General features: G+C 38.3%; 1 protein-coding gene across 1 annotated transcript; it reads right to left on the reverse strand.

Moving 5' to 3' along the window:
• Positions 1 to 435: 435 nt before the first annotated feature.
• On the reverse strand, positions 436 to 8669 carry LOC127087822 (uncharacterized). Its single transcript, XM_051028743.1, has 7 exons — positions 8249 to 8669; positions 6241 to 6475; positions 5246 to 5249; positions 5065 to 5122; positions 795 to 912; positions 649 to 681; positions 436 to 502 (listed from the first exon to the last, which is right to left on the reverse strand). Exons 1-7 carry the CDS (start codon positions 8667 to 8669, stop codon positions 436 to 438), a joined length of 936 nt encoding a protein of 311 aa, XP_050884700.1.
• Between the last annotated feature and the right edge of the window lie 7207 nt (positions 8670 to 15876).

A 15876-nucleotide genomic window follows, 5' to 3' on the forward strand; every position in this document is an offset into this window, starting at 1 on the left:
CACACACACACACACACACACACACACACACACACACACACACACACACACACACACACACACACACACACACACACACACACACACACACACACACACACACACACACACACACACACACACACACACACACACACACACACACACACACACACACACACACACACACACACACACACACACACACACACACACACACACACACACACACACACACACACACACACACACACACACACACACACACACACATATATATATATATATATATATATATATATATATATATATATATATATATATATATATATATATATGGCCGGTCCTGACTTTTTAGAGGCCCATGACAAATAATAAAAATGGACTACTAATAATTTTTTTTTTTAATTAAAAAGAACAACCTTGTATTTGTCAAATAAAAATATGTTATTGCACTCACTTCTCTACCAAATCTTTGTATTCGTCAGCGTCAACATTAGCTATAACTACTTCCTCCTCCAACCTGAATATTGTGAAAATATTTTCGTAAGTCTAAATAAATAGTATAAACAGTATAAGGATCAATCTTGATATAGTTAATCATAAGTGAAAATTTCCAAATTAAGATTATAAGTTAGATATGATAGAAGTCTTAGACAAGAGAATAACCTTATATAAGCAAGAGTCTTGCAATGACCACACCTAAATACAATAATGAATTTGGCAAAAAAATAAATAAAGATTCAAAAATATTGAAAATGAAAAGAGATTACCTTATTATAAAGTTACAAAAGATCGTGTTAATCTATACATACCATGGTGCATAAAACTCCATTAGAACATCTTTTGTTTCATCTAAAATAGTCTTATCAAAGTTACCGGGGAAGAAAATCATCACACTAGATGGAAGAAAAAATATCTTCACGATGGTACCTACATTAACATTATACTTTATACTAATGATAGCATATAAGATATCGGCACAAACAGAATGAAGTTTAAAAATATTCAAAATGATATGAAGAACATAATTAGATGAGTAACTACCAAAAAAATTTATACTATAATAGTGACAATCTATAAAACATGAATAAAATTGAAAAGCAACATGGGGTGGTTAGATTATACTGCTAAGTATTCATAACATTACTCAAAATTGTAAAAGTAAGTAATTGCAAAAAATGTGTATGAAATGATGAAATTAACAAAAAAAGACTTATTTTATGCTAAAGATTCTTGAAAAAGCATACAAGAATATTTTATACAGTTCACATAAATACCTCATTCCATGTTTACAAAACCAACACGTCAACAACTATGCAATAGTAATTAAAAAAGTACAGAGAGGATTGAACCCACAACTTTTACCACCATGTTTAAAAATCAACCATCTATCGTTTGACCAATGACAAATTCATGTTTATTTTCTAATTTATAATTTATTTAATATAATATTTAATATGTTCTTTTCTTTTTTAAACAAAATGAGGCCCCTTAATTTGGAGGCTAAGGGTCGTCTTGCCATTGCTCAAGGTCGCCCATAGAAAAATTGATAAATTGAGGAACCTATAATGCAAAACATTAACAATAAAATGCTTGAATTAAATTCTAGAAAAACTTATTTCGGCAAGAGTATGTTGTGAATGATCTAAGAGTGCAACAAACACTTCCTAAATTAACTTTTAAGTTGTACTTATTACTTGACTTGAGCAAATAAGTACTTTATAAAAGTGCTTATTTCTACCTAAAACAATACTAAAAGCTTGGATCCTTGAAAACTGATATTAAAGTCTTATTTATAGACTAAAAGTTAATACTAGTAACTACTAGATAGTGGGGAAAATGGTGGATAAAAATATGCATAAGTGGGAGACTGAATCAGATGGAGTGGGCGAACAGCTGGGTTGCATCGTCCTGACGTCATCAACAGGGCTGATGACCATCAACTTCTTCAAAAACTTGTTTTCTTGCTTTTTCTCATCGTTTTCTCGCCATTTTTACTCACGCAAGTCCTCAATGTCCTGTTCATGAAATGCAAAGATAATACCAGCATAATACCACCAAAAATAAATAAAAGCGACACTAAAATGCATGTTCATCCGAGTCAAAATACTTATGTGATTTCCTATTATCAAACTGCCCTACACTTGAACCATTGCTTGTCCTCAAGCAATTCAACTAGCATGTAAACATTTAAAATTCAGTATGATGATTATAAAGACATAGAGCAAGGAAAAGTATCGAAAGCTACTCGTACGTGGCTAATAAAAATCAATTTGGCTATGATCAATTTGATAGGTACTAATTGCAACACCAAGGGTATTGTAACAACACAAACCATTTTTGTGGAAACAAGCGTCCCTCCTATGCATATTAGTGTTAAATCATGCCATTAAAATAAAGTCTAATTTCCCTATCTGCTTTAATTCTCTTTCATTCGTGACAGTCACATTAAGGCCTTTTACCTCTCATCTTACATGATAGACGGTATGTTAGTGATTATGATCCAAACATCTTTTCTTTCATATTTTTTTATTCTTTCTTTATTTTTCAAAGATGTATTTTTTCTTTTCTTTTTTTAAAAGTACTTCAACCACTTCATTTGAGATAAATAACCGGGTAAGGGTTACCTAACTTAATAGATGTTGTTTATTCCTTTTCTTTTTCCTGCACAGTAGATCATTCACTTATTCTTTGTCGACCGACCTACTCAGTGACAATAGATGGTGTCTTACTGGATATAAAAACTACTTTGAAGTTTAATGGGGATTTAAATGATATGTATAATTGGGAGTCCCGAGGTGCTAGGACAATACCGATTATATCGGATTTCCCAAGTTTCCTTGACCAAGCCTCTCCTCTCTTCATAACCTATATACTTTCAAAAATCAAACCGAGCTTGCTATGTACTTTAAAAAAAGATTGGTATGGCTCAAGAAAACATGGAATTCAATAAACAACAGAAATCATACATAAATGACTCGACATCACATGCAAAGACTCAAAACATACACTATGCTATGAAAATAAAGATAACTATGGAGTACTAAGCAGAAAGAAAAATAAGGCAAATAAAGTGAAATAGGAAAATGCATAAAAATAAATGAAAGCAGTAAATCACCTCCCCTACACTTAAGTTGAACATTGTCCTCAATGTTTCAAAATAAGAGCAAGATAGGGAGTAGAACCTGGTGGAAGTGAAAATCAATGTTGGCCACGACCCCGACCTTGCACTCTAGGTGGTTCGCAGTTAGGAGGCAGCGGTGGCATACCTATACTGTGCATAAAGTGTAACATATCCTTCATCAAGTGGTTACGATAGGTTTGATTCTAAAACTTCCTGGAACCCCTCTTCTCTAGCTCCGCCATCATCCCATACAACTAGTCGATGAGATCCGATATAATATGTTGATTCCACCCCTGAGAGTCATGTAATTTCTCCTGCAACTACTGAATCATCTCCTGGATTTGGAGGTCAGTAGAATGCAATGTATGTATATGGGTCATCATGTCCATTTGCCACTGGTGCATGGATCAGAACAACTGATCACACTCAACATCAATGTCGTTCCTGAAGCGCATCTTGTGGTGGACATCATAAAGGGCAATCCAGATAATTGTATAGTTGTACTCTTCTGGTGTTTGATGCCCAAGAGTGGTACTTGCAAAAGTGTTTGTAAAATGATGTGCGGCTGAATGGTAGGGTGATGGATATGTATGCATGGAGGTAGGAATAGGTGGCGACCTCTCTCTAAGGTCAATCTAATCATCAGTATAAACACTCTCTGATGCATGCTCAACAGGGGTACTGGTAGAGGGGAGGACATCAATATCTGTCAGGGCATCCAATGAAAACAACCAATCATATTTATTCCTCATATTAATCCTTACCGAATTAGGTAAAATAATACTCAGAACTACTTGGCTCCTTACCATAAGTCATGATTATATCCAATTCTTCACTACAAACAAATTTTGTGCCAGACAAGAGTTCAAGTCTAAAGTGGAGGATTCCTCGATGGGCTTAAGGGTGGCTACCTCAGCATGTAAACCTAAGCCTAAGGATATGGTAGTGATCAATCATCCTATCATAACCCCGCTGGAACGGGATTTTGTTATCTTCTGCATCTTAGCAAGCATAAATTCCACAGTACGAATTCTTCATCGAAGGAAAACAACATCAATAAAGTACAACTCTTTTGAGTTAACATTCTCATTATTATCGCCTCGGCCAAATATAGTGTGGGCGAAGACCTTATGAAAGTACCAGATTGTTGGGTTGTGAATATGGGAGGATTTTCTCCCTTCCATACGGGTGGCCAGCTCACCAGTCAATCTTTGCCAAACAAGACCTAACTCGAGGGAAAAAGGTCCCACATGAGGAATCTCTATAGCGTATTAGGTATTATCCGTATCAAATTAGAAATAGATGCCAATCTCATTGTGATAAAGAGAGTACTCTTTATTAAACAACTTAAAGATGATGCCTCCATTCACACGGTGCGTGCGTCTCTCATACTTATAATCCAACGAACTTAACAATTCTAAGGTTAGCCTCGCATAAGTCCTATGTTTTAGGGTGATGAAGTGACTCAACTGCAAACTCTCATACATGTAATGTATTGAATCATAAAGCCCTAAAGTTCTAAGACGCGAGTAATCAGGATACCTGGTAGAACTCAGATTTCTTCGATATAAAACTTTGTATCTATGTTGCTGAGTTGCATCCCTAAACTCGATTCCCATGTAGTCAACAAGATGTGGTCTAGGAGTTATAGTGGTAAATGTGAAACTCAGATTTCTTAGTAAGGGTAGTGAAAAATCGAAAAAAAATTAAGTGGGAAAGTTTCATTTTTGACACTATAAATAGGTTCTGGATAATGCGTTGATAAGTTTTTGTGTTTACGATTTTGGATTTGGTTGAGAATTGAGGGAGACATGGAGGTTTTAAGAATGAGTTTTTATGGAGTTTAAATAGGATAAATGAGGAAAAGAAGATGGAAAAGTTGGAATTTTTAAAAATAGGTGGTGGGGAAACATATGAAGTGGGAAAGGTAGAAAGAGAGAGAAAAATTGTCACATTACCTTGAGAATCATGCCCAAAAAACGTTGTCAGGCGTCTACCTGGCTGACCGTCTACCATCTAACACCCAAGGGTCATAAGTGCAAAGTTTCATTCACTGATGGGCGTCAGCGTTCATTTCCCCCCTCTTTTTCACCTTTTTGGGCTCTTTTGGTGCGTTTGTGTGTTTCCTAACTTTCTTACCAGGCTGTATATTATTTTTATTAAGTAAATAGATAAAACTAATAGAAAAAAAGGGGAAATTTTCGTGGGTTGCCTCCCATACAACTCTTTGTTTAAAGTCGGTAGCTCAACAGGAGAAAATTAGAAACATAATAAGAAAAACAATGATAATAGAAACTAAAAAGCTTTTCCCCAATACTTAAAGCGAACACTGTTCCCAATGTTTCGGTGAAAGTGGAAAGAAGGAAAGAGAAAACATGTTAAGCAATAAGTGAGCACATTGCCTGGCTGCTGGACTTATTACCCCGTGTAATGTGTAGACTTTTTAATACATGTGGTTTATATGATCTTGCATTCAATCTTTTTGATCTTGTAAGGCTATGCGAAGAGCGGTGACTTCACGTCTGAGGGTGTTTAGCTCATAGTCAACATTGTTCCCTTGGGGAGTAGAAGGACTTGCAGATGAAGAAGAAACATTTGACAGAGGTGTGGGATGGTATTCAGGTGTGAGAGGGGTTTGTGGTGGTGTAGGTGCCTCTCTTTGACCTTCTTATTGGTATAGCCAGTTATCATGGTTATGGACACTTGTTCGTTCATGGTTTGGGAGAACAAAGTAATGGACAACTTCATTATTGATCAGCAGATGGAGTTCATTAGGCAGCCTAAATCTTATCAATTGTCTGTTCATGCAGTGGTCGACATCTAGCATAACGTTACCCCATAGAGGGACTAAATGTGCCACTTGATTTCGGAGGCCTACATCTAAAGCTATTGTAACCAGATTTGCATGCAAGAATGCAGCAGAATAGACAGGGCGGGATTGGAAGACATAAAGCAAGATAAACAACTCTTGCTTACTAACAATGTCAGTATTATCGCTCTTTCCAAAGAAGGTTTATGCTAAAACCATTTGAAAATACCTAATAGTTGTGTTATGAATAAGGGAAGCATTCATCCTTTTTGGTTTCGGTGGGGTTTCCATGGTTATACTACCCTAGAAGTTATCAAGATCATACTGGATGAAGTTGTCACGAGGAAACTCAGTGAAGGCATCACGGCTAATCTTGAATCCTAATAGCTCACATATTTCATTATGTGCAGCGTGTGCAGCTGAATGGTAGGGTGATGGATATGTATGCATGGAGGTATGAATAGGTGGTGACCTCTCTCTAAGGTCAATCTCACCATCAGTATAAACACTCTCTGATGCATGCTCAATAGGGGCACTAGTAGAAGGGAGAACATCAATATCTGTCGGGGCATCCAATGAAAACAACCAATCATATTCATTCCTCATATTAATCCTTACCGAATTAGGTAAAATAATACTCAGAACTACTTGGCTCCATACCATCAGTCATAATTGTATCCAATTCTTTACTACAAACAAATTTTGTGCCAGACATGAGTTCAAGTCTAAAGTGGAGGATTCCTCGATGGGCTTAAGGGTGGCTACCTCAGCATGTAAACCTAAGCCTAAGGCTATGGTAGTGATCAATCATCCTATCATAATCCCTTTGGAATGGGATTTCGTTATCTTCTGCATCATAGCAAGCATAAATTCCACAGTATGAATTCTTCATCGGAGGAAAACAACATCAATAAAGTATAACTCTTTTGAGTTAACATTCTCATTATTATCGCCTCGGATAAAATATAGTGTGGGCGAAGACCTTATGAAAGTATCAGATTGCTGGGTTGTGAAAAAGGGAGAATTTTCTCCCTTCCATACGGGTGGCCAGCTCACCAGTCAATCTTTGCCAAACAAGACCTAACTCGAGGGAAAATGGTCCCACATGAGGAATCTCTATAGCGTATTAGGTAATATCCGTATAAAAATAGAAATAGGTGCCAATCTCATTGTGATAAAGAGAGTACTCTTTATTAAACAACTTAAAGATGATGCCTCCATTCACACGGTGCATGCGTCTCTCATACATATAATCCAACGAACTTAACAATTCTAAGGTTAGCCTCGCATAAGTCCTATGTTTTAGGGTGATGAAGTGACTCAACTACAAACTCTCATACATGTAATGTATTGAATCATAAAGCCCTAAAGTTCTAAGACGCGTGTAATCAGAATACCTGGTAGAACTCATATTTCTTCGATATAAAACTTTGTATCTATGTTGCTGAGTTGCATCCCTAAACTCGATTCCCATGTAGTCAACAAGCTGTGGTCTAGGAGTTGTGGTGGTAAATTTGAAACTCAGATTTCTTAGTAAGAGTAGTGAAAAATCGAAAAAAAATTAAGTGGGAAAGTTTCATTTTTGACACTATAAATAGGTTCTGGACAATGTGGTGATAAGTTTTTATGTTTACGATTTTGGATTTGGTTGAGAATTGAGAGAGACATGGAGGTTTTAAGAATGGGTTTTTATGGAGTTTAAATATGATAAATGAGGAAGAAGAAGAGGGAAAAGGTGGAGTTCTTAAAAATGGGTGGGGAGGAAACATATGAAGTGGGAAACGTGGAAAAAGAGAGAAAAGATGTCACATTACCTTGAGAATCGTCCCCAAAACACGTTGTCGGGCGTCTACCCGGCTGACCGTCTACCCTCTAACACCCAAGGGTCATAAGTGCAAAATTTCCTTCACTGATGGGCGTCAACTTTCATTTACCCCCTCTTGTTCACCTTTTTGGGCTCTTTTGGTGCGTTTGCGTGTTTCCTAACTTTCTTACCAGGCTGTATATTATTTTTATTAAGTAAATAGATAAAACTAATAGAAAAAAGGGGAAATTTTCATGGGTTGCCTCCCACACAACTCTTTGTTTAAAGTCGGTAGCTCAACAGGAGAAAATTAGAAACATAATAAGAAAAACAATGATAATAGAAACTAAAAAGTTCCTCCCCAATACTTAAAGCGAACACTGTTCCCAATGTTTCGGTGAAAGTGGAAAGAAGGAAAGAGAAAACATGTTAAGCAATAAGTGAGCACATTGCCTGACTGCTAGACTTAGTACCCCGTGTAATGTGTAGACTTCTTTATACATGTGGTTTATATGATCTTGCACTCTACCTGTTTGATTTTGTAAGGCTATGCGAAGAGCGGTGTCTTCACGTCTGAGGGCATTGAGCTCATAGTCAATATCATTCCCTTGGGGAGTAGAAGGACTTACAGAAGAAGAAGAAACATTTGACAGAGGTGCGGGATGGAATTCATGGGTGAGAGGGGTTTGTGGTGGTGTAGGTGCCTCTTCTTGACCTTCTAATTGGTATAGCCAGTTATCGTGGTTATGGACACTTGTTCGTTCATGGTTTGGGAGAACAAAGTAATGGACAACTTCATTATTGATCAGCAGATGAAGTTCATTAGGCAGCCTAAATCTTATCAATTGTTTGTTCATGCAGTGATCGACATCTAACATAACGTTACCCCATAGAGGGATTAAATGTGCCACTTGATTTTGAAGGCCTACATCTAAAGCTATTGTAACCATATTTGCATGCAAGAATGGAGTAGAATAGACAGGGCGGGATTGGAAGACATAAAGCATGATAAACAACTCTTACTTACTAACAATGTCAGTATTATCGCTCTTTCCAAAGAAGGTTTATGCTAAAACCATTTGAAACTACCGAATAGTTGGGTTATGAATAAGGGAAGCATTCATCCTTTTTGGGTTTGGTGGGGTTCCCATGGTTATACTACTCTTGAAGTTATCAAGCTCATACTGGATGAAGTTGTCACGAGGAACATCAGTGAAGGCATCATGGCTAATCTTGAATCCTAATAGCTCTCATATTTCATTATGGGCAGCGTGTGCAGCTGAATGGTAGGGTGATGGATATGTATGTATGGAGGTAGGAATAGGTGGCGACCTCTCTCTAAGGTCAATCTCATCATCAGTATAAACACGCTTTAATGCATGCTCAATAAGGGCACTGGTAGAGGGGAGGACATCAATATCTGTCGGGGCATCCAATGAAAATAACCAATCATATTCATTCCTCATATTAATCCTTACCGAATTAGGTAAAATAATACTCAGAACTACTTGGCTCCTTACCATAAGTCATAATTGTATCCAATTCTTTACTGCAAACAAATTTTGTGCCAGACATGAGTTCAAGTCTAAAGTGGAGGATTCCTCGATGGGCTTAAGGGTGGCTACCTCAACATGTAAACCTAAGCCCAAGGCTATGGTAGTGATCAATCATCCTATCATAATCCCACTGGAACGGGATTTCGTTATCTTCTGCATCATAGCAAGCATAAATTCCACAGTATGAATTCTTTATTGGAGGAAAACAACATCAATAAAGTACAACTCTTTTGAGTTAACATTCTCATTATTATCGCCTCGACCAAATATATTGTGGCGAAGACCTTATGAAAGTACCAGATTGCTGGGTTGTGAATATGGGAGGATTTTCTCCCTTCCATACGTGTGGCCAGCTCACCAGTCAATCTTTGCCAAACAAGACCTAACTCGAGGGAAAAAGGTCCCACATGACGAATCTTTATAGCGTATTAGGTACTATCTGAAATTCTGGTGTATTCAGAATTCAGATGTTCTACTCCAAGTTATGACATCTGATCTAACATTGTAACTAATACAGCAAGATAGTTATTAACCACTGTACTAATGTGCACACGTTCACAGATGTCACGACATCTACTACTGTATCACCATAGAATGGAAGAACACCCAGTTCTGTCCATTTGGTACAGAGGCACAGCAGAGATCAAACATAGCACTTGTTTCTGTTGATCCTGCACAGTTATCAGCATGATGTCTCAACATTGATTTGAACATCATCTGTTACAGCATTACAGGTTAACCTTCTTTTATATCACACCAAATTATAACATGCAGAAGGTAAAAACACAAGTAATTGTTAACCCAGTTCGGTCCAACATGACCTACGTCTGGGGGCTACCAAGCCAGGAAGAAGATCCACTATTAGTAGTATCAATTCAGAGCTAAACTCACCCGTTTACAACTCGTCACTTAATCCCTACCCAATGCAATCTATACCTAGGAACTCCTAGATAGAAACCTCCAGTTTCCATTCCTATCACTACAATTACAACGTAATGCAAAACACCTTGAACTTGCTTCACAGCTTCATTCAAGAACATAATCACTCTTGCCTACAGGCTTCGAGTTACAAACACTCTCAGGTTTTACCACTGAGAAACACATGGTAACCTTCCCACAGATTGGGAGGTTTACCTTACACACACCCCTAAAAATTCATTCTAAGAGGCTTACAAATACTAGGTTACAAAGTGCTATTTATAACCTAATCACCCAACTGGATTTGGGCCTTCAGAAAATCGCAGCAACTTGTTCTTTGCTGTTACAAAGTCAGCAGAAACTTTCTGCTACAAACAAGGTCTTCAATCCTAAAATCTCTCCATATATATCTCCTTATTTTGAGCCTATATATATTCCAAGACCTCCATAAATAATGCCACATAGGATTCTAACTAATTTCCAGATATTAGTGTGCTAACAAATAGGCTATTTGTTAGGTTCCTTAATTGTAGCTTGGTTGTTGGTTTCCTGGATTTTAGCCTGAGAAAAATGTTGAAACAGAAAAACTAAACAACCTACAATATAGCATATGCTGTCAGGAATGAATGTCACAACATTCAGCTTGACATCAAGGACCATATGCTAGGTCTGTTTTTCCTGAAAACAGACTGTACATAATTTGCTGAACTGTACAGGACCAACCTGTCCATTCTACAGTAGCAGCTTACAATAATAAATGTCAAGGCATCCAATTTGACATTTACACATTTGGCCTTAAGTTAGTTCTGTTATCCTCTTGAAGAACAAACTAAGAGACATACTGAAGTGTAGCAGAAAACCACTCTGTCTATTATTCAGTATATACTGTCCATGATGAATGTCATAACATCCAGTTTGACATTGACACAGTAGGCCTTATTCCAGGTCTGGTTCTTCCTTGATAACCAGACTGCAAATGAATACTGAGCTCTAACAGAACACCAACTGTTCTATTCCTCAGTAGCTGCTGACAGGGATGAATGTCACAGTCTCCAGTTTGACATTCAATAAATCCTGTATTAGCTAATCCTGCAGTAACTACTCAAGTGTGTCATGACATCAGTCAAGACATCAGAGTACAGTTAGATATTCTAACCTACACTGTAGTCACACATCCACACCATGTCATGACATCAGTCAAGACATTAGAATCCAGCTAGTGTTTTACCATATAATGCAGCCAATTAAACACCTACAAACTCCCCCTTTGGCAAATTTTTGGCTAAAACACTTTGATCCCCATAACAGAGTTCATAGCAGCGGAATCACACATCTAGCAGGAAATAAACCTAGCTAATACACTCAGAGTGGCAGCACACTCACATACATGGAAGTTAAATAAAAACTTCACAAAGCAGCACACATCAGCTGCTGCAGCTGCTGCAGGGGGGAATCTTCGAATCTGTCAAGAACGTCTGTTTTCACAGACCAATCTGTTGTCTGGGGTATTGTTACTCCCCCTATTTGTCAAAAATGTTGCCAAAGTCAATAACATAAACAAAAAATGACAGACTTACAGACTTGGTTTTACTTCACAGTTTCAACCAAGTTAGTACCCACTTGATCTTGCTTCACAGCTTAGATCAGGTAATCACCCACTTTTGCTTTACAGTAGGTACAGCCATATCAGATTCCAAGACTTTGAGTCTGATATCTTGATCCACTCCTGCATGAACACTTTCTTGAACTCCAGCAGGCACATAAGATATCTTATGTTAAGACATCACATATGACATCTTGTGAATACTCTGTCCTTTTTGTTAACAAGGAAAACTATCAGCAGCAGGAGCAAAAACAATTACTAGTTATGGCTACTAGTAATACACACATGCACAAGGGTACTTCTCCTCCCCCTAAATCTTTGCAACAATCAGAATTACTAGTTATGGATGCAACTAGTAAGACATACAAATGTACAATGCACAAGGGTACTTCTTCTCCCCCTAAATCTGTGCATTCATCAAATAACAGCTGCTGTAACTCCAGCACCTGTACCAGCCAAAATGTCCTACTGGCATCTGCTTCCATATTTCCTTATAACTGTAAGTTTCAGAAGGAAATAAAAATATTGTCCAAGGCAATGTCATGACATCCGGTCAGACTTTCTTCTGCTCACTCAGCATTGACACATACCACATCATCCCACTAGCTAACAGGTTTCCAAACCTTGTTATCTGAGAACACATAGACCACAAGCTTGATGATTACTTGCAGTGCAAGGACAGAACTCCCCCTGTCATGAACAACCTACTCTCCTCTTGAAACTGGGAGATCACACATGATCATATCCAACATCCCAAGGTTGGACCTTCACATACTTCCTGATTCAAAGAGAACCCAGACCACTTGATGAATGGAAAACATAAGACGCATCTTCATGTCTTCAAGAGCACACCCTCTGTTCAACCCTCTTAGCTGAACACATTCACACTCTGTGTCAATCTCTCTTCTAACAAGAACAGAAGACCACTTCACACGATGTTCTAACATCGGCTGGGACATCCTTCATATCAAGACAAGGCACACCATCTGATAGTCTTCAGATATCACTGAGTCACTGGGTTGATCAAGAAGAACCCAGACACACATTGGGACATATACACTTTCATCCCATTACAAGAGATACTCTTCCATAGATAGCTCAGAACTCCTACCACAAGCTCCAAGAGATGAATAGAAAACACCTCCTTTAGTCTTCAACTTACTACTTTTCTGCTCAAAAGTAATTTGTCTCAGACTTTCCTCAAGAATAATCAGCTGCCATATGTGGATTATCTTGATTCTTCGAACTCACTTCTGAGATAGACCAAATGCCACTGGTTGATTACCTCCTTCATGAGTCCTCATTTGAGAAAGTCAATTGCTGCGTTTTGACCTCCCCAAGTGTATCAGACTTCTCCCAAAGATATTTTGATCTTCCAAGTGAGATTTGAACTTCAAGTTACATGTTAAACAAAGCTTAGGGTCTCTAAGGCATGCACATGTAACATCTTCTCCAACCAGCAACTCCTAAGAACTGCAATGAGAACGATCCTTTTGAAGTACCCAATCTACAACTCTGTAGACCCTTCTATCTTAAGTTGATGTGCCACTTCACCAACTAAGAATCTGATGTTAAACCAAATGTCACAACATTGTGTTTAGACATCTAGCTGTTGAATTCAGCTCCTTCTTCTGCCACTTGAAAGAACTTCCTCCCTTCACAGAACACGAGTTCAATGTTCTCATAGACTTGATTGTGGAACCAAGTTTGAGTAAACAACCTCCATCCTGCAGGTTTGCAGTTAAGTCATCCAAGTTCACACCTTGATGAATCCCTGCTTCTTCTCCAAAGACATCAGACACTCTGGTGCATGAGTCTTCAGAAGGACCAGTTAGAGACTAACCCTTCAGCTATACCAAGGATTCCACGTCCTAAGGCAAGGCTGTTTCCATGATGTCAAGAATGCTGCCACTTATTCTTGACTCCACAGTATGCATAAGCTAATGCACTTCCTTACCTAGATCAGAAATAAACTGATCCAAGTAACCACCATCAAGACTATGATGTCTTCTTCTTCTTGTACATACCAAGGCTGAACATGTTTCTTGCCAGGAAACCTTTTCAGAGATCATATGCTTTTGCTGCCACCAAAGAGATAGATCATAAGCCAATGTACTATCCTTCCTGTGATTCTGCACAGGGTCTTGAAGAAGTGATGTACCAACATCTTTAAGAACATCAATTATCTTGAGCTCCAAGGATAATCAATTAAACACTTGTACTTGGCACAAGTAGACATTGATCTTAAATCCTTTCCCAATTATCCTTTCAGATACTTCCACCATAAGACTACTTTGAAAGTACTCTTCTTGTGTCAACATCTTCTGCTTGCAAGCACCTCGACAATTTTGAAAGTCTTCCCAGATTAAATTCACCCTTAGGAATAAGAGAGATGAATTCTTCCTTGCAAATGTGTCACACAACCACCAGAACCCATGTGACACAGGTCAACAGCCAACCAGACCCTAGGCTGACCAGACTTGAGGAGGTTAACCAAAACTCCCCCTCAACTTAACAATCATGGAAACTCCACACCAATAACCATGCATTGTATATAAATGTCTCAACCTGACATTCACCATCCCTACCAGTGGCAACTAACTCTATGAGTTACACCTATACATACTCCAATCACACCAATCAGACTCCAGCTGACCATAAGTACTAGTGATACAAAACAACACCAGTCAATGGTAAATATGCATTGCTAGAGCATACTACCTCAACTAACCTCTGAATCTTCATATTCTCACTCCTCGAAAGAACTGCCACTTCTGAAACGTGGTGTTTGAATAACAAGATTCATGGTTCTAATCCTCTTAAATGGTATAGCAATCAGGTTATCCCATTCTTGACTACTAACATCCAGAGGACTTGTCTTCCAACACAACATAGTACTTCAGGGAACAGCTATCCAACCCTGATCAATCAACAGGAATATGCCAAACAGCAGGAGATTGCACCATGTCACATCTCAACCAGCTCAACTTCTAGAGATCAGACTTCTAAAGGTGACCTTCTTGAGCACACACACAGTTGACCCTACCCTTGTCAACTTAGCACACACAGATGTCTCCTCTTCCAGGTCAGGAGTAGGTTCCAAACATAAGTATCCCTTTGTTTGATACCTAAAAACATCTGCTCTTCAACCAGTAGCTGCATACTTATTGAACAACATGTTCTAACATTGCATAGAACATTAGTTCCACCTCCTTGGAACAAACCTTCCTTGAAGGTCTTCAAGGTCTTCATACACCCTACTCAAGTGAGTAAAAGAATCAGTGATTAAGTGATTCTTACCATCCTGAAGTGAGAACGTCATGATGAGTGGACTTGAGGAGACTCAAGTATCTTTGACATCTTCAGTAGATTATGATGAGATCTTGAATACAGCAACCTTTCATCCACATGAGGGGAAACAACATCAGAGTTTGAGTTTTGCCAGGTATTATGCAGCAGAAATCATAATACAACTCAACCTATGAACACACACTTCACCAGATCAGCCTCCAAGACCATACCAAGTTTGAATGTGATTCAATACTGGCACAACTGTCCCACACACAGGCCAATTGCCACCCTCCAGAGACAGGTACACACCATTCCTGTCATGAACAGTCCATCCACCTACTTCAAGGGACCATTCAGGGAAATTACAGAACCTTTCACAGGTTCCATCATCAGTACTAACATAACTCCTTGCAAGATACCAGAAAGTATCACCCATGGATCTCATCCAGAAGCAGAACAGGATGCCTGCTCTGATACCAATTGAAATTCTGGTGTAGTCAGAATTCAGATGTTCTACTCCAAGTTATGACATCTGATCTAACATTGTAACTAATACAGCAAGATAGTTATTAACCACTGTACTAATGTGCACACGTTCACAGATGTCACGACATCTACTACTGTATCACCATAGAATGGAAGAACACCCAGTTCTGTCCATTTGGTACAGAGGCACAACAGAGATCAAACATAGCACTTGTTTCTGTTGATCCTGCACAGTTATCAGCATGATGTCTCAACATTGATTTGAACATCATCTGTTATAGCATTACAGGTTAACCTTCTTTT

The sequence above is a fragment of the Lathyrus oleraceus genome, chromosome 1 (assembly GCF_024323335.1).
Source record: "Lathyrus oleraceus cultivar Zhongwan6 chromosome 1, CAAS_Psat_ZW6_1.0, whole genome shotgun sequence".
Lineage (NCBI taxonomy): Eukaryota > Viridiplantae > Streptophyta > Magnoliopsida > Fabales > Fabaceae > Lathyrus > Lathyrus oleraceus.

Bases quoted from the DNA above. Each gene is read 5' to 3' on its own strand.
- LOC127087822 (XM_051028743.1), bottom strand. From the start codon at position 8,669: ATGGTTACAATAGCTTTAGATGTAGGCCTTCAAAATCAAGTGGCACAT. The intron at 682-794 runs GTATGTATAGAT...TATTGTATTTAG, and splicing joins ATGGAGTTTTATGCACCATG to GTGTGGTCATTGCAAGACTC. The intron at 503-648 runs GTTATTCTCTTG...CACAATATTCAG, and splicing joins AAGACTCTTGCTTATATAAG to GTTGGAGGAGGAAGTAGTTA.